General features: G+C 39.4%; 1 protein-coding gene across 10 annotated transcripts in view; it reads right to left on the reverse strand.

Annotated features, from left to right (window-relative positions):
• Positions 1-19,049, reverse strand: part of LOC101737369 (protein bric-a-brac 2) — a 48,659-nt gene that overhangs the window by 29,045 nt on the left and 565 nt on the right. For 4 of the 10 annotated variants that reach the window (XM_038019187.2, XM_062675325.1, XM_012694328.4 and 1 more), the window contains exons 2-5: positions 2,836-3,171; positions 1,968-2,140; positions 1,316-1,425; positions 299-415 (exon numbers count right to left, since the gene is read on the reverse strand). In XM_038019187.2, the coding sequence (XP_037875115.1) occupies positions 299-415; positions 1,316-1,425; positions 1,968-2,140; positions 2,836-2,895 (460 nt within the window). In that variant the 5' untranslated portion in view covers positions 2,896-3,171. Of the gene's footprint in view, positions 1-298; positions 416-1,315; positions 1,426-1,967; positions 2,141-2,835; positions 3,172-18,375; positions 18,942-19,049 lie in introns of those variants that run through there. The other 6 variants (XM_062675323.1, XM_012694329.4, XM_062675324.1 and 3 more) reach the window with 4 other exon arrangements.

The following is a 19,049-nucleotide window of genomic DNA, read 5'->3' on the forward strand; positions in this document are numbered from 1 at the left end:
AGGTCTGCCCCTCAATCTGAATGCAAATTATTATTATATCACATTGTGTATTTGTACATATATATGTAGGTATGGTATTTGTGTATGTGTGTGTGTATGTATATATTTCAATAGATTGGTACACCGCGTGTAATTCGTTTCCAAATTATTCTTGTCCACCTGATGGTTGTCTGGTAAAGATCGCCTCTATCTCTGTCTCTCTCTCTCTCTCTCTCTTTCACACTCTCTCACTCTCTCACAGATTTTGCTATAGTTCAAGTCTAACATCTTTGTTGACTAAAAAAGCACGTTGCCTTACCATTGGTAGTGGGGTTGTCCTTCTGTGCGTTCGCGACGAGGGCGTCGCTGGCGACGGTGAAGTCCTTCGTCTCGGGTTTGCTGTCGGTCAGACCGGAACTGTCGTTTGAGCAGAGACCTGTGGAGGAATTGACCATCACCGACCGGAGCTATCCGAATTTACAGTATACTACTCAAGGGGTTATACTAAATTCACAAAACCAGTATGTGAGCTCACGGGGCTCAAACTAGGGGTGTTGCTAACACTGGCCCTAGCAAGAGCAGTGCTTCGCAGAATCTACCCCCGGATCGGAAACGCGACCCACTCAGAAGATCCAGCGAGAAGCTCAGCGGGCTGTGTCTATGGGTTGATGGAATCATAAGATGTGTACAAAGCTATATATCGCATCCCGGCACGATAAAGGAAGCAAAGTCACGCCATCTAGCGGACCTGGGCTGCAAATACCCGTCAAACATCGGCTCACTTCGGAGTCGCTTCGGTAGAGTCGAGATGTCATCACTCGGGAATCGAAGCACATTTTTGGCCTGATATCTTAGATTTGTGACCACGCTTTGTAACGCCAGTAATACTAGGGACAAAACCAAGTCGCTGGGTAACTGAGTAACGACCTTATTAAAATTCTTTTGAAGAAAGATATTCCATAGCAGCCAGAGCCGGACGGTACGTCATCATCGTCATTACTATTTCAGCCTAAAGCTGTCCACTGCTGATCTCCACTCATACCCACCAACAACACCACCAGCACACCACACACTACACCACAACGTAAGCCAGCGATTTTCACCAGGTCGTCGGTCCATTTGGTAGGTCACAAATAAGATCTTTGGAAACGCACTGCGGATGAATGCAGCGGTTCTATCTAGTATAGATGAACTCCTATCAACGGTAATGGGATGGTAATAACGCGATAATTCCATAATTTTCTAATTATGCGTCTACCCGATGCTTCGTATAATTAACAGATCGTATTGGATCCATACCGGCAGTGAAACTTAAAAGCCGACAGAAGAAACTCACCTCTGATCTGCAGAGCCTCGGCTGACTTCAGGAGGCTCGGCAGCTCCTCTTGGGTCACGTTCACTTCCCCTTTGTACATAAAGTCGACTAGTGCCTGCATTTCACTGAACCTGAATTCAACATAAGATATACTCTCACAACCACCATTCTTATTTGAAGCAGCAATGAACATAAAATTTATCTTAATTCTTTACCCTTTACGAGTAAACGGCAAAAGGAAGATCTTTCATTGAGCAGGTGATATTACCCTCTAATATTATTCAATGTTACATAAGAAATACTCAAGAAAATAATTTTTTACAATATTTGACGGTATTTGGCATTAAATTTAAACGTCGTCTAATAACACCCCAGCCATCCGTAAGTGACCACGGAAACAGTATAGTAGTCGAAACGTCTGCAATAATAAACGCAAGATTGAACAATAAAGGCAGTTTTTTATGTCGAAAATACCGAAGAAGAAACTTTATCGTAGTCTATTTGTACAGTGTGAATACAAGTGGAGGGTTTTATCAGATCGCGTGGGAGCTACCATCCTGACAATTTCTGTTGCAAAACATGCCAGTTTCAATAGTGAGACAACTGTAATACAACTGATCACATGTCGAGCTATAGACGAATAATGTTCTTGACTTAAATAAAAGGTGCTCACCTCATGTCCCGCATCAGGACGATGGGATGGTCGCAGGGGTTCTGCAGCAATAGCCTCTCGAGGTACGCCGAGCATGCTGACAAGACCAGCTTGTGGCATCGCAGCTGACGCGATTCGCACGCTAACGTGACGTCAGCGAATTGTTCGGTCAGTAACAGGCGCGGGAAAACGGCCTGTTGAAGAGCCGAACTATCAGACCAAAAGGGTCTATGTGAAAGCATCATATTGTCTCCAAACACGACCCGGGGATGACTAATATTGATGACTAGCTATTACACGCGGCTTCTTCTGCATGCTCAAGGAAAAATGTCACATAATTTTTTCTAAACATAACAAAGCAGTTTTCAGAAGTTCCTCTTTAGGTAACTTATAGCAAGAAAACAATTATCTTTAAAAAAAACCATTTGATATTCACACAAACAGATTTTTATAGCATATCTTTTATTATTTTCCGCGATATAAGGAACCGATAACGCTGTTAGGTACATATTGAACTGACTTAAAAACAATGGGAGGATGTTTTAGAATTGGGCTCTATTTTTTGGTGTATTATTAACCTCAGAACTATTTTCCAGGTGACACCAATATTCATTATTGTTTTCTTATTTGAAAGCCAGTGCTTCTGGTGTGGTCTCGTATAATTGTACCAATATCTAACCAATCACTTTTGATTTAATAATGCATGTTCAATTGAACTTTAACTATATTGATGACATTCGATTTCCTTTTTTTGTTACCGAAATAGAGAACTATTTAAAGAAATATATCAGCAACACTAAAGCCCGATAATTGGTACTAAACAAAAGACTAAATGCCGAGAGAAAGGTACTTAAATGCCTGCAAATTTATATATATACAGAGCACTCACCTGTAGATTAGTGTGATAAGAATTCCAACGGACGCAAAACTGCTGGGGTTGCAGCGCCATCACGGAATCACCTCGACCGGAATACACTAAATCATTTAGCACTAACCGCTCACGTTATGCGGTGTATAAACGGAATTGCACATTCCTATTGCACTCTCCACTAAATAATTATATCACAGTTTTTTTTTTAATTACTATTATTATTAAAAATTTAATTGTATACTAAATATTTTTGTATATGAATAGAAGTATATTTAAGTACGATACTAAGTAGAAACTACGTCAGACTAGAAGGTCTCGGGTTTTCTTTTGAATACTGGATTAACTTTGGTGTGCCTGGAATGAAAAAAATATATATTAATAAATTAAAATACTTAAAAATTTTATTAATGAACATCTTTGTTTTTTTCTGATGAGGAGGGTGGATGGTGAGACGATCTCACGGTCCACCTAAATGGTTATCGGAACGTAATTGCCGCCACCCACCTTGACACATGTGTTCTGAGTATCAGTTTTTACAATAGAACGGCTGCCCCAACCTTCAAACCGAAATGCATTACTGCTTCACGGCAGAAATAGGCAGGGTAGGGTAGCCGTACGGACTCACCAGACGCCCTAACACCACTAAGTCTGGTACGTAGTCATTTGTTAAAGATCGCGACTTTTCCCTACCTATTGGATCGTAGCCTAAGGTGCTATTCTAGTTACGCCCTGGATGGTAAATGCCACGGTCTCAACCTGACAGTTTGCTAGCACTGGCCCTAGCAAGAGCAGTGCTTTGCTGAATCTACCACCGGATCGGAGTTGAAACCCACTGAGGAGATATGATCGCAACTATTCCGTGCTGTTCTCACTCTCACTCTCTATTCCCATCTTTTGCCTAGTGGAGAGCTTTGTTCAGAATATCGGAAAGAAAATGCTACCTTGAGATATAGGACCATAACTGTATTATAGAATAAAAAACCGGCCTTCAAACTTAAAACCCACTTACACAGGACCTGTAAAGCAATGGAGCCCCACGCGCGTGTAAACAGCCATCTTTCCCAATTATCGTTCAGACACTAGCCGTCTCTGTCTGGCGCCATTAAATTCATAACGAATGACAGAGATAGAGCAAACGTCTGGACGAGGGGGAAAAGTTACAAAAAGTCAATTTTAACGCGAAAATCGATACAGGGTACCGAGCTTTTAAACTATGTACATATATCTATTTATTATGAGTAAGACGTGTTTTGTGTTTGTGTCTAATTTTCACTCATTTATTTTAAATATGATTCGTGATTTTTATTATCTGATCGGCTTCCCGGTGTTAAGTGGTCACCAGCGCCTAAATGGCCCAGGAGTGCCAAAACCCTCAATGAATACCGTGCGAGCGAAGTTTCCAAGCCGGATGGTATATCGCTAATATAATGGAAACAAATGCAATGTGGGTTAGCGGTAGGGTTTCAGACAGCACCTTTGAACTATTACCGTGACTTGTCGCAGAAGGAAATTACGGGATCATCACGTGAAGAAGCTTTATGCCCCATGCCTCCATGATACTTCAATGGTCACGGACGATTCACGGTCCGGCGTCGTCCATAATAAATGCGATATTAAAACGTAAGAGTGACTTTAATAACTTGATCCTTCTCTTCCTACTTCCTCAGCACTGAGGAACACGATGCACCTCTACGGAGCAATTTTGTTTGGACTATATTCCTCCATGGGGTCCTGTCCTCTGCGCAGCGGATAGCGACATTGATGCTGAAGTCCAATGTCGTCTTAAGAACTCGATAAATGTTCAAAATTAGTAAGGGTTGTAAGCATTGATTCAAAAAAAAAGTGGTACCTCTACCATCGACCATCGCAAGCTAACGTGAATCATTAACATATCTTTTATCTTATCGAAGTATTGATGCGAACGCCCTATACGAAGTAGGAAAAGCCAAATAGTAATATAAATTACAGGCCACAATATAAATTGTTATTAGATAAAGAGACAGATGGCAAACTAAACCGCGTCTAAAGAGTGTATTTGTTTTAATTAGCCCAAAAAAAATAACACCAGGCAAAAGGTAGATGGTGGTAGGACTTCTTGTGAGTCCGCGCGGTTAGGTACCACCACCGTACCTATTTCTGCCGTGAAGCAGTAACAGCCTGGCCACGGGACATTCGCCGATGCGAATATTCGCGCGGTGCGAACGGCGAAGCGTCTAGCGACTAAAACAAGCGCATAGAAATGTACCTAACAAGCCACGCGCACCGGCGACCGGCGAAGCGACCGGCGAAATGTACCGAGCGAATCGCGCGATGCGGCGGGCGAGCAAAACAAATGCATGAATACGGACGGCGCGAGCCACGGAGTCGAGCGGTAGTCGCGGCGAATAGTGCAGTGATTAAATGAGTTTAGTTGTTTTCGCCGCGAAAAATTAACGCCGAAATTTTTATATTTTTTATTTATTTTTTATTTTATATTTTTAAAGTCGTCGTGGCCTAACGGACGTCCGGTGCAATCGTGTTGAGCGATGCACCGGTGTTCGAATATCAGGCGGGTACCAATTTTTGTAATGAAATACGTACTCAACAACACTCAACGTTCACGATTGATTTCCACGGTGAAGGAATAACATCGTGTGATAAAAATGAAATCTTCAAAATAATAATTTGCGTAATTACTGGTGGTAGGACCTCTTGTGAGTCTACACGGGTGGGTACTACCACCCTGCCTATTTCTGCCGTGAAGTAGTAATGCGTTTCGGTTTGAAGGGTGAGGCAGCCATTATAACTATACTTGAGACCTTAGAACTTATATCTCAAGGTGGGTGGCGCATTTACGTTGTGGATGTCTATGGGCTCCAGTAACCACTTAACACAAGGTGGGCTGTGAGCTCGTCCACCCATCTAAGCAATAAAAAAATAAAATAGCTGAAATACTAGCTAGACCAGCTATTTGGAAGTCTAGCCACCCAAAGTATTTCTCGTACTTCTTGTGGAATTCTCCATCTATAGGTATACTCCGATTCTTATTCAAATCATGTACTTCACAATCTTTTCCAAATAATAGGTCCTGAACCAAAAAACTATTAATTTGTAAGCAATATCGAGATAATTTCGATATAGACATTTCGCTGTCGGACTTCCTTACTAGTCGCGGCGGCGAACGTGAGTACCCGTGGCCTGCAAACGGTGCTGCGCGAATGGTCGCCTCGCCCACCGCTTCGCTGTTCGCACCGCCGATCCCCGTGGCCAGGCCGTAAGTGTGGGAAATTTCATACTCCTCCGCCCGCGCAGTTTTCGTAAAAAGGGGTACAAAGTTTTTGTTTCACGTATTGTATATAATGTAGATAATTGTCATTTTGAATTGCTTCTTTAATCATTCTTCTTCTTATTGCTATTATCCTACATTACGTGAGATCGGTACAGCATGTTCTTTCACCATGCTGCATAGGGGTTAAGCGTGAATTTTATAATAAGCTTTTGTTTTTTTTTTTTTTTAGATGGGTGGACGAGCTCACAGCCCACCTGGTGTTAAGTGGTTACCCATAGACATCTACAATGTAAATGCGCCACCCACCTTGAGACATGAGTTCTAAGATCTCAGTATAGTTACAACGGTTGCCCCACCCTTCAAACCGAAACGCATTACGGCCTGGCCACGGGGATCGGCGGTGCGAACAGCGAAGCGGTGGGCGAGGCGACCATTCGCGCAGCACCGTTTGCAGGCCACGGGTACTCACGTTCGCCGCCGCGACTAGTAAGGAAGTCCGACAGCGAAATGTCTATATCGAAATTATCTCGATATTGCTTACAAATTAATAGTTTTTTGGTTCAGGACCTATTATTTGGAAAAGATTGTGAAGTACATGATTTGAATAAGAATCGGAGTATACCTATAGATGGAGAATTCCACAAGAAGTACGAGAAATACTTTGGGTGGCTAGACTTCCAAATAGCTGGTCTAGCTAGTATTTCAGCTATTTTATTTTTTTATTGCTTAGATGGGTGGACGAGCTCACAGCCCACCTTGTGTTAAGTGGTTACTGGAGCCCATAGACATCCACAACGTAAATGCGCCACCCACCTTGAGATATAAGTTCTAAGGTCTCAAGTATAGTTATAATGGCTGCCTCACCCTTCAAACCGAAACGCATTACTACTTCACGGCAGAAATAGGCAGGGTGGTAGTACCCACCCGTGTAGACTCACAAGAGGTCCTACCACCAGTAATTACGCAAATTATTATTTTGAAGATTTCATTTTTATCACACGATGTTATTCCTTCACCGTGGAAATCAATCGTGAACGTTGAGTGTTGTTGAGTACGTATTTCATTACAAAAATTGGTACCCGCCTGATATTCGAACACCGGTGCATCGCTCAACACGATTGCACCGGACGTCCGTTAGGCCACGACGACTTTAAAAATATAAAATAAAAAATAAATAAAAAATATAAAAATTTCGGCGTTAATTTTTCGCGGCGAAAACAACTAAACTCATTTAATCACTGCACTATTCGCCGCGACTACCGCTCGACTCCGTGGCTCGCGCCGTCCGTATTCATGCATTTGTTTTGCTCGCCCGCCGCATCGCGCGATTCGCTCGGTACATTTCGCCGGTCGCTTCGCCGGTCGCCGGTGCGCGTGGCTTGTTAGGTACATTTCTATGCGCTTGTTTTAGTCGCTAGACGCTTCGCCGTTCGCACCGCGCGAATATTCGCATCGGCGAATGTCCCGTGGCCAGGCTGTTATAGAGAATAAAGAGAATGAATGCAGAATTCAATAACTTTTTTAATTATGCATGAAAAATACATTAAATCGATTAAAAAACCATTACACAAACTACCATGTATTTGACACAGACCCACATAATATACCTATACTATTTTGTTTATTGTTTAAAGTTTGTGGTCAAATTGAGAATAGAGTCATATTGTTTGTCTCTAGTGTATAAGTCTTGTGGCGAAATCTGTGGTTAAAGAAGTTTAATAGTCTTTTTTGTATTGCTTAGATGGGTGGACGATCTCACTGCCCACCTGGTGTTAAGTGGTTATCGGAGCCCATAGACATCAATAACGTAAATACTGCCACCCAGCTTGAAATATGAGTTCTAAGGCCTCAGTATAATTACAACGGCTGTCCCACCCGTCGAACCGAAACGCATTACATCTGCGTCACCGCAGAAATAGGCAGGACGGTGTTACCTACCCGTGCGGACTCACAAAACGTCCCACCACCAGTAAATTTGACAATAGAACCATAATAATGTTCAAACTTATAATTTCAATTAATTATAGTCGAATTTCGACTACTGGGGACCAATAAGTAGTAGTATTTAAATACGTTTACCTTCTCTAGCCCACGAAATAGTGTGCTCGAAATAGATTCAAAACCATCGGGAAATACGATTTTCAATAAACATTCGCTATGTTAAAGGAAATGCAATTCAAATATAACGGACATTACATTATAACACGCGGCGTTGGGTTGTCGACTTTAAAAAATAATTGCTCCACATACGTATATTTTTATTTTTAGTGACCATATTTATTTGACAAACGTAGCAATGACATTGTCATAGGATACTTTTATGTATGGTGGTATGATGGTAGCTTATTTTGGCTTTGTAAACAGTGGAGCATACGGCCCATTTGACGGTGACTGGTTAACATCGCTCGTGGACATCGGCAACGCCAGAACAACAGCCGCAGACACACAGGCGGACCGCTGCCTAAAAGCTCTTGAAATTGTAATAATAATAACTGGAAACAAACCACGCACGATCGTCCAGCCCCAAATTAGGATTCCCAGATAGTCGGAAGACTATCAAAGACTGTTAAATATTTTTCTAAATTTATACATATATCTATAAAAAGAAATAAAATTGGAGTGTATGTTTGTAACCATAAAATAACAACTTTTTACTAAATGTGTAACTATGTATACAGTATAGTACATAATATACCAAACTAACATTTTTTTGTAAATTTTGTGTCTGTCTGTCTGTTTGTTCCGGCTAATCTCTGGAACGGCTGGACCGACTTTGACGGGAGTTTCACTGATAGGTAGCTGATGATATAAGGAGTAACTTAAGCTACTTAATTTAGAATAGCTTCGCCCCGCGGCTTCACCTAACCTTCAATAACATCGCGGGACTCAGCTAGTAGATAATAAACGTGGGAACCGAACCCATGACCCTCGACGCATCAGTCAGGACTGCTAACTACCGCACCACCGAGTCAGCTTAACTAAAATGAAACTTTACAAATGATTATTTTAATGGTAATGCGCTATTTATAAATCTACTATAGGTAATGTATTATTAATTACCTCGAAAACGGTAGGATGTTAAAGGAATTTTCCAATTCGTAATCTTCAGCTAAAAATATACTGAAGTTCCTTTAGAAGAACCCTCGATAATTATTGTTTAAAATTAATTATAATGAATTTTTTTTTTGGGTTTTACTGCAGTTATAACGTAACTAAAAACCGTCTGGCCGTAACTGGAATGTCCCCTTAGCCCTTAGGCTACCAGGGAATAGTAGATAAAAAAAAGCAATTGTTTTAGACTTTTTTATTCAAAAGTTTTTTTTTGTTGCATAAATGGGTGGACGATCTCACAGCCCACCTGGTTTAAGTGGTTACCGGAACCCATAGACATCTACAACGTAAATGCTGTATATATTTACAACGGATGCCCCACCCTACAAACCGAAACGCATTACTGCTTCACGGCAGAAATGGGTAGGGTGGTGGTACCTACCCGTGCGGATTCACAGGATGTTCTACCACCAGTAATTACGCAAATTATAATTTTGCGGGTTTGATTTTTATTACACGATGTTATTCCTTCACCGTGGAAGCCGATCGTGGACATTTGTTAAGTACGTATTTCATTAGAAAAATTGGTACCCGCCTGCGGGATTCGAACACCGGTGCATCGCTACATACGAATGCACCGGACGTCTTATCCTTTAGGCCACGACGACTTCTAGGTTGGCCAAGCATTGTACAATCAACGAGACTACATTTGTACCGTGAAAATGCAACAAAATTTTTATTACTAGTTAACGCCGACGCACAACCCTATGATACAGGCGTTTAATGAAGAAAATATCAGTTATTCGGATCTATGAATGTCTCAAGATCACAGCGACATCGAAGCAATTAGCAGTCAACACTTCGTGACAGCTGCCCACTAGTCGTCATGAAGCCAATGTGGGATATATTCAACTCACGGCTAATGGAAGATAGGTAGGTGAAATAAGCGACAACCCTATTGCAAGATTACGTCATAAATCTTATTATTTGTGTAACAGGCATTCAGGGCCACCTTGTTACTTTGAAACGAAAAAAAAATGTAATACCATACAGTATAATTTTACCTCACTTTACTTCAGAGGAAGAGGAAGAGGTGGACCTAACAAGAAATGAATGGATTGCGTGAAAGACGATATATTTTTTTATTGCTTAGGTTAGTGGACGAGCTCACAGACCAGCTGGTGTTAAGTGGTTACTGAAGCCCATAGACATCAATAACGTAAATGCGCCACCCACCTTGAGATATAAGTTCTAAGGTCTCATGTATACTTAGTCTGGCCATAAATACTGTTACAATTAAAAATAAACAAAATATTACATTTGAATTTGGAATCTGTCATTTTTATATGATTACTCATTGAGTTTTCTCATTTTGGCGCCAATACATTGTACAATATTTTGCGATATTAAAATGGAGTGGGGTGATAAAGAGAACCGAATCGCTGTGATTGCATTACACAAAGTAGGTATGGAGCCAAATGCAATTTTTAAAACTCTCCATACGCTTGGTATTAGTAAAATGTTTGTGTACCGGGCGATTAATAGGTGCAATGAGACCTCCTCTGTTTGTGACAGAAAAAGATCTGGCCGTCCACGTAGTGTTCGTACAAAAAAGGTGGTCAAAGCAGTAAGGGAAAGAATTCGAAGAAATCCTGTCCGAAAGCAAAAGATTTTATCTCGGGAGATGAAGATAGCACCTAGAACCATGTCGTGTATTTTAAAAGATGACTTAGGACTTGCAGCCTATAAGAGACGTACTGGTCATTTCTTAACTGATAATTTAAAAGAGAATAGGGTGGTAAAATCGAAACAACTACTGAAGCGGTACGCAAAGGGAGGTCATAGAAATTTTTTGTTTACGGATGAGAAAATTTTTACAATTGAGCAACACTTTAACAAACAAAATGACCGTATTTATGCTCAAAGCTCTTAGCTATGAAGCAGTGACTGAGCCATACTTTTGTGAAAAAGGTATCAAAACATCGGCACAAGTGTATCAAGATACCATTCTTGAGAAGGTAGGGAAGCCCCTTAACAACACCATGTTCAATAATCAAGAATGGTCCTTCCAGCAAGACTCGGCGCCAAGTCATAAAGCTCGGTCTACGCAGTCTTGGTTAGAAACGAACGTTTCGGACTTCATCAGAGCTGAAGACTGGCCGTCGTCTAGTCCCGATCTTAATCCGCTGGATTATTATTATTCTACTATTTCTAGAGAGTACGGCTTGCTCTAAGCGCCATGATAATTTGGAGTCCCTAAAACAATCCGTACGATTGGCAGTGAAAAATTTTCCCATGGAAAGAGTGCGTGCTTCTATTGATAACTGGCCTCAACATTTAAAGGACTGTATTGCAGCCAATGGAGACCACTTCGAATAAGCTTTTTATATTTTAAATTGTTTTATATTTATGTATTAAACTGTAAACACTGTAAAAGTAATAAATGTTGTTATTTGCCATAGATTTTTTTGTTTTCCTTTGTAACAGTATTTATGGCCAGACTAAGTAGTTACAACAGAAGCCCCACCCTTCAAGCCGAAACGCATTACTGCTTTACGGTAGAAATAGGCAGGGTGGTGGTACCTACCCGTGTGGACTGAAATAATTTGAAATTTTTGTAATGAATTACGTACTCAGTAAATGTTCACGATTGACTTACACGGTGAAGGAATAACATCGTGTAATAAAAATCAAACCGGAAAAATTTTAATTTGCGTAATTTCTGGTGGTAGGACCTCTTGTGAGTCCGCACGGGTAGGTACCACCGCCCTGCCTATTTCTGCCGTGGAGCAGTAATGCGATTCGGTTCGAAGGGTGGGGCAGCCGTTGTAAATATACTTGAGACCTCCAGTAACCACTTAACACCAGGTGGGCTGTGAGCTCGTCCACCCTACTAAGCAACAAAAACATTCTTTGCTTTTCGCGATCCATAAACGTCCATGGGCGACATTAACCACTCACCATCAGGTGGGCGTATGCTTGTCTGCCTATAACGGCAATAAAAAAAACGCTAGCCCTAGCAAGAGCAGTGCTTCGTTGAATCTACCACCGGATCGAAAACGCGACGCACTGAGATGATCCGGCGAGAAAATCAGAGGGTACTATTATTTTATAAGTACCTACATATTATTATTATGATTAGTACGATATATGCAACCCAGAGTCGGTCTTCTTAACTTTTGTTAACCTTAAAAAAAACTGACCCAAATATTATTTTCTTCTCATAAACATAATTAAAACAACTTTTACAGTTTAACCTGGCTATTTTTTTAAGCTATTGCATAGCTTTTATCGCGGGCTTTTGTGCGCGGCAACCGAATCAAGAAATTCCGTAACGAAAATAAAACCTAACACACCCCCCTCCGCTTACCATGTACCTCACGTTCAACAAGTTCACACCTTGCGCTTGTGTAGTGTTTGTGAATATGCGTGCGGCGTGACGTCACACTGCATGCACATCATGAAAAAAGTCTGCCCATCTCTCTCTCGCGCGGTCTAGCTTATGAGTGTGAAGAGGACAATTAATGTTTTTCTTTTGTTAATGTTTATAAATATAGAGTGGATCTTATTTTATTATTGTTTTAATATTAAATTATTATTGTCTAATTATAATTGTATAAGCTGATAAAAAATACTATGCAATAGCTTTACCGCAGCAGTCCCCGAGTACCACACGTGGTTTTTTTTTGTACCTAAATACATATTATGTACGTCGACAAACGACAACCTCAACTGTCAGTGGACCACTAACACCAACATACGTACTTCACTACGTAAAACACTTTAAAATATTTAGTATGAAAATGATTAGATAACGTTTTGGAAATTGCATAATATTCAATTGTTTTTTGGCTCTAAAAAACAAAAAAAAAAAAATGCTATTTCGAAAAGGGATATGTCGCATATTTTGTCAAATACATTTTTTCATATACATGTAGTTTTGAGGCTCACCTACACCCATTTTATAATAATTCCAGTAATTTGCTAATTAACCCTAAAATATATCTCAAAAGTTAATATTTTAAAATTTACACTGCTCTAGAAAATAATCAGTTTTTTTTTATTTCCTGAACATTTTACATTGTCAGAGATGTGCCCTTTTCGAAATTGCATATTCATTTAAATAAATTATCTAATAACAAAATCAATGTGGGAACCCGAAATTGTAATCTCAATTAATATGACCATAATTTAATGACCAAAAAAAATAATTAATCAAATTAATTTCGATATTTAAATTTAAAACCCCAAAAACCCGAAGACGTTATGGAAACGCTTCTAAAAACGGTAAAAGGGGTCGTCAAGAATGGGGTGCTGAGTGAGGATAAAAAGTTGTAAGGGTCCCGTCGGGCGCGGGTCGTCGACCTTAGGGGCGCCACTGAAATAGACCGCGTGGGGGTCTCTGAACACGTGTTGGACTTGGTTATATTTGGAACAAGAGAGAATACGGCGCACCGACACATTTCTCAGAATCCCGCTAGCAAGTACCAATTTTTCTAATGAAATACGTTACCCCCCTTACGCATATCGTCTTTCATCCAACAATTTTTATTATACACATACATATATTTAATATACATCCATAACCCTGGAAAAGACATTTATATTTATCATACAAATATCTTCCCTTGGCGGAATTCGAACCCGCGACCCCCTTGTGTAGTGACCATGTCACTTACCACTACACCAGACGGCCGTTTTTGCCCGCGACTTCGTCCGCGTGGAATAGTTACTTTGGCATAACGCAAAATTTTACCCGCGACTTCATTTACGTAGAAGTCGTCGTGGCCTAAAGGATAAGACGTCCGGTGCATTCGTATGTAGCGATGCAACGGTGTTCGAATCCCGCAGGCGGGTACCAATTTTTCTAATGAAATACGTACTTAACAAATGTTTACGATTGACTTCCACGGTGAAGGAATAACGTCGTGTAATAAAAATCTAATCGACAAAATTATAATTTGAGTAAATAATGGTGGTAGGACGTGTTGTGAGTCCGCACAGGTAGGTACCAGCACCCTGCCTATTGCTGCCGTGAAGCAGTAACGCCTTTCAGTTCGAAGGGTGGGGCAGCCGTTGTAACTATGACCTTAGAACTCATATCTCAAGGTGGGTGGCGTCATTTACGTTGTAGTTGTCTATATACTCCAGTAACCACTTAGCACCAGGTGGGCTGTGAGCTCGTCCACCTATCTATGCAATAAAAAAATCAAAAAAATCTTTACAGACCACATTCCCCATGAATATAATTTGGGGGGTGAAAGGGGTGGTCAAGCGACATTTCGCTTAGCATGCGACATTTATCTTTGTAATTAAAGGTCCTTTAAAGTGGATATCAGCATCAACAGTTCGATGTATTTTATTGAACTTCAATTAATTTTGCTCTATTCGTTTTTGTTATGATATTATTAATTTTCCAAAATTTAAACTTTATATGGCTCTCCTGTGTTTTTGCAAAAATGTCGCTTGAAAAAGAAACAGCCTTCCACCCCTCCACATACATACGAGTATATACAGATTGTACAGGTTCGTTTTATGTAGAATTAATCTACGTCTGTCTTTAATCTTTAAAAAAGCGGCCACGAATGGAGTTCGCGATGAATTATTTTAATATAAAAAAAAGTATTGCCACTCCACGCCATCCTAATTCTGACTCGTAAAAAAATCCGTATATCATCCGCTTGTTGTAGCTATGCTTCGAAATCGCTTGTCATAGTTGTTAGACTAATGTGGTATTAATTATGAGAGGGTTTCATTTCATTTAGTTAATAAATCAGTTTCAAAATTACAGATTTATATTTTAAGATGAAAATCCTTATATATTTTTCTCTTTGTATTTCATTATCGCAAAATCTTCACAAACGATAATATAATACTTATTGGAAATTTTTGTTTTATTTTACTAGCATCATTGGCAAACATACGGCCCAACTCATATCTCAAGATCTATGGGCTCCGGTAACCACTTAGCTCGTCCACTCATCTATGCAAAAATAATAATGAAAAAAAAACCTCAAAGTTAATCGCCATCGCTCATGGACATCAGCATAGGCACAACTAAGCCGCTGCCCACTGTCCATGGCTTTGGAAAAATTAAAACAAATATAAATTATTATGCATACTATGATTTCAAAAGTTACAAATATTAAAAAAAAAAAAACATTTCCGCTCTATCAGCGATGTTGTTCTAAGAAAGCGGACACGTAGCCTCGCTTCTGCGAATTTAAACACACTTATATCATATTTTATTATTGTTTGGTTTGGTTAAGCTATTGTCACATCGAAAATTACTTGTACGAGTATAGATAGATATTATAACGATACTAGCTGTCCCGGCAAACGTTGTATTGCCATATAAATTATTTCTAGGAAAGATACCTAAATCTGAATCTAAACCATCCAGAGCACCACCCAAATGCATACAAAAAAAAAAACATTCAAATCGGTCGAACCGTTTAGGAGTTTAGTGACAAAAACACGCACAGAAGAAATATATAGGATATAAAGATGGAATACTTCAGAATAAGTAAACAATAAAATACTTATGTAATTGTGTTTTGCGTGATTTAATAAAATCTATCTAAAAAATAGAAAATAATTTTAATATATTTTGAATTAAAAATAATGTAAGAAAAAAATATTTTATTGTAAAAAAGCGTGGGGTGCTTTTGGTGGGGTGGATATTATCAAAATAACCCTTCTACTCATATCTGTTCATAAAATATTTATAACCACTGATACCATACACCCCACGATTTTTCTACAATAAAACCATTTTTTCTTAAACTATGTTTAATTCAAATTTATTAAAATTTGTTTTCTATTTTTTAGTTGGATTTTCTATAAAAGCGTATTTTTTTAGGTTTTTTAAACTATTATTTATTTTTAATTTTTCGTTGAAGTTGAATACGTTTTGAAGGTGGTCAAAATCATGTTCAAAGATTCCGTTACATACATACGTCTGACGCTAACAAAACGTATTAAAAAAACAATATTTAAAGACTTTAATTTCTGTTAAAAATAATAATTAGTGGCTATCGTAAAACACAAGATAATTGTCACATGCCTGAATCGCGCTAACGAAATTTTCAAGGTAAGATTGCATATCGCACGTTTAAACTAAAGTGGTTGTGAGATCAGCTCACGGGGCTCAAGCCTGACGATGTTGTTAACACGAACCCTAGCAAGAGCAGTGATTCGCAAAATCTAACACCGGATCGGAAACACGACCCACTGAGAAGATCCGGCCAGAAACTCAGTGGGCTGTGTCTGTGGGTTAATTCGCTCGTCGAGCCCTTCGTCGCAAGCGACGGGTTCGACGAGGACAGTGACCGGTGCTTGGGATACCTAAAAGCACCGTTAGTGGATCAGGAGGATCGGAAATGACGTATTTTAGGCGACGTCGACTGTTTACCATTTGGTCCGCGGATCGGCTATGTAGTTTCCGGCGGCCACGATGAGAGGATTCTCATATCGTACCGCTTTATCGAAGTAAGCGGCGGCGGTCAAGTTCATATCGAAGGTAATGTTTTTTTTTAATCTTATCCCGGATATATTGAGTTAGGATGGTCCTCTATGGAAAATGGTCGTCACTTTTAAATAGGAAGGAAGCATAAAATCAACAAGTGCAAGGAATAACATTGTAACTGTAATTTTGGCTAAACATCAGTTACAATGTTATTCTTTGCATACATATATATGTATCGAAATAAATACAAATATTACGTTACGAAAATTCAGAACAACATTATATTTCACTCTCCAATGGTACGGTACGGCCACTTAAGCCTCAAACCATCAGGCTACGTCGGAAATATATGGCCAAGCCACAACGCACCAACCAGGCCCAAGATCCTGCGGTAGGCCCAAAAATAGGGCGGATATGAAGGAGAATAACCTGACCCAGATCGATGCCGAAGACCGGACAAAGTGGAGGAGTTTAAGAAGAGAAACAGACTCTGGTAATAGACCAGAAAAACGCTGGGAAGAAGAACAAGACCAGTCGAGTGGTAGACTAGAATCTTGTACCAAAAAACCCTTTGGCTTTTATTTTACATGCCATTCGGTGGCTCCGAAAAGGTGGTCTTAGTGTGAACTCAAATTTGTATGGAGTTGGAACAGCTTCCCTACGTTTGCCGCTAGGGGCGCTGTGTTATCTCCATACAAAATTGAGTTAACTTTTACGCGATCGAGAACGTTAGAAAACTCGCAATAAGCAATCTGGCCTCCCGACGTGAATACAATTCAATTACCTAACAAATTAGAATCAAATTGCATTGGCACACTAGACTCTTTATCTTCCAACAGAACGAATCGCTTTGAGATTATTCTTTTTATTGCTTAGATTGAAGAACGAGTTCATGGTCCACCTGGTGTTAAATGGTTACCGGAGCCCATAGACATCTACAACGTAGCTGCCGCCACCCATCTTGAGACATGAGTTCAGTTTTTACAGTACAACGGCTGTCCCACCTTTCAAATCGAAACGCATTACTGCTTCACGGCAGAAACAGGCGTGGTACCTACCCGCGGGAACTCAAAACACGGCGTATAATACCACCAGCAAAAACTACTTTATTTACAGCAAACGATTTTTAAATATCGCTACACGTAATGAGGTCTTTTTAAATTTACGTGAATCACCTATTGTTTCATTTCGTTATTATTTTTTATCACAACGAAAACACAGCGACACTATCGAAACTATATAATAATATATGTATCTACATTTTTTTTTCTAAGTATCAAAATCGAATCATTTCTCAGAGAGAAAAACATGAAAATCCAAAATGTCGAATTTGATATTTTTCAGCAAAGTTTTTTTTTTTTTTCAATGAGAGCCCCTCTTCCGTGCCTTGCTTAGGGTCCCAGAAAACACTAATGTGGCTTAAAAAATAAGGTCCTTATGCTTCGAAACTTCGTGATTTAATTACCCCTGGACTTTAGGGTACTTTTCTGGTTTTTTTTTTTCGTTTAATCTTTACAACTGAAGTGACGCGAAAATGTATCTTATCAGAATTTCACACGCCCGGCAAATAATGTTTGACTGATAACACAGCTATACTGGCTATTCGTGAGCTGTATACCTTATTGCATTTCGAAGGATTATTTCATATTTGGTTTTCGGCGTAACTAGAACAGTCTTATTGGACAACTAAAATGCATTGAAGGAAGATTTTTTTTTTCTGTTATGATCAATACCAATTACCGCATAATATTTATTTAAACAGCAAACTTACCACGCTAATTAATCACGTTATTAAATGAAATGAAAAAAAAAGAAAAACTTAATACACATCGCATAGTCTCGCAACATTGATACTAACACAAAAAAAAACACAATTAAAAAGGTCAAAAATACACTTTAAAGATAGACACGAGCGCTCACACAGTTCAAACTTGGCGTAATATCTTCGTTGATACGTTTGGGTGTTCCAAAAATAGTGGGACGCAGCCGCAGGCCCCCAACAAGACAACGCGGCCAAGGAACTTGAATCACGAAAAAAAAAACGCAAATATTTATTTAGACACGCGCTAACATGAAAAACGACTCGTGAAAAATTATGTTTTAAGATAACAAACTCACTCTGAACACACTAGAGCGCACTAGTGCAATTAGAATTAAACATTTTCTCAGCGTGTGTTAAAAGAAAACAAAAATCAATAATTTTTATAGTACACTCGCACACTAAATACACATTTTTTTGTTCATATCTTTTTCCATAAGACATCGACTTTCTCTCTCGCACGTACGTTTAAAAATGAAAAATCTATAAAGAGAAAAACGAAAGAGCGAGACGAACGTAGAGTCGTTTTGTAAATAAATGACACCGACGAATCATAACAAACGAGCGAGACAGATGATTCGTTTCACGAATACACTCCAAATTACGTAATTAATTGTTGTTTGGAT

The sequence above is a fragment of the Bombyx mori genome, chromosome 23 (genome assembly GCF_030269925.1).
Source record: "Bombyx mori chromosome 23, ASM3026992v2".
Classification (NCBI taxonomy): Eukaryota; Metazoa; Arthropoda; class Insecta; order Lepidoptera; family Bombycidae; genus Bombyx; species Bombyx mori.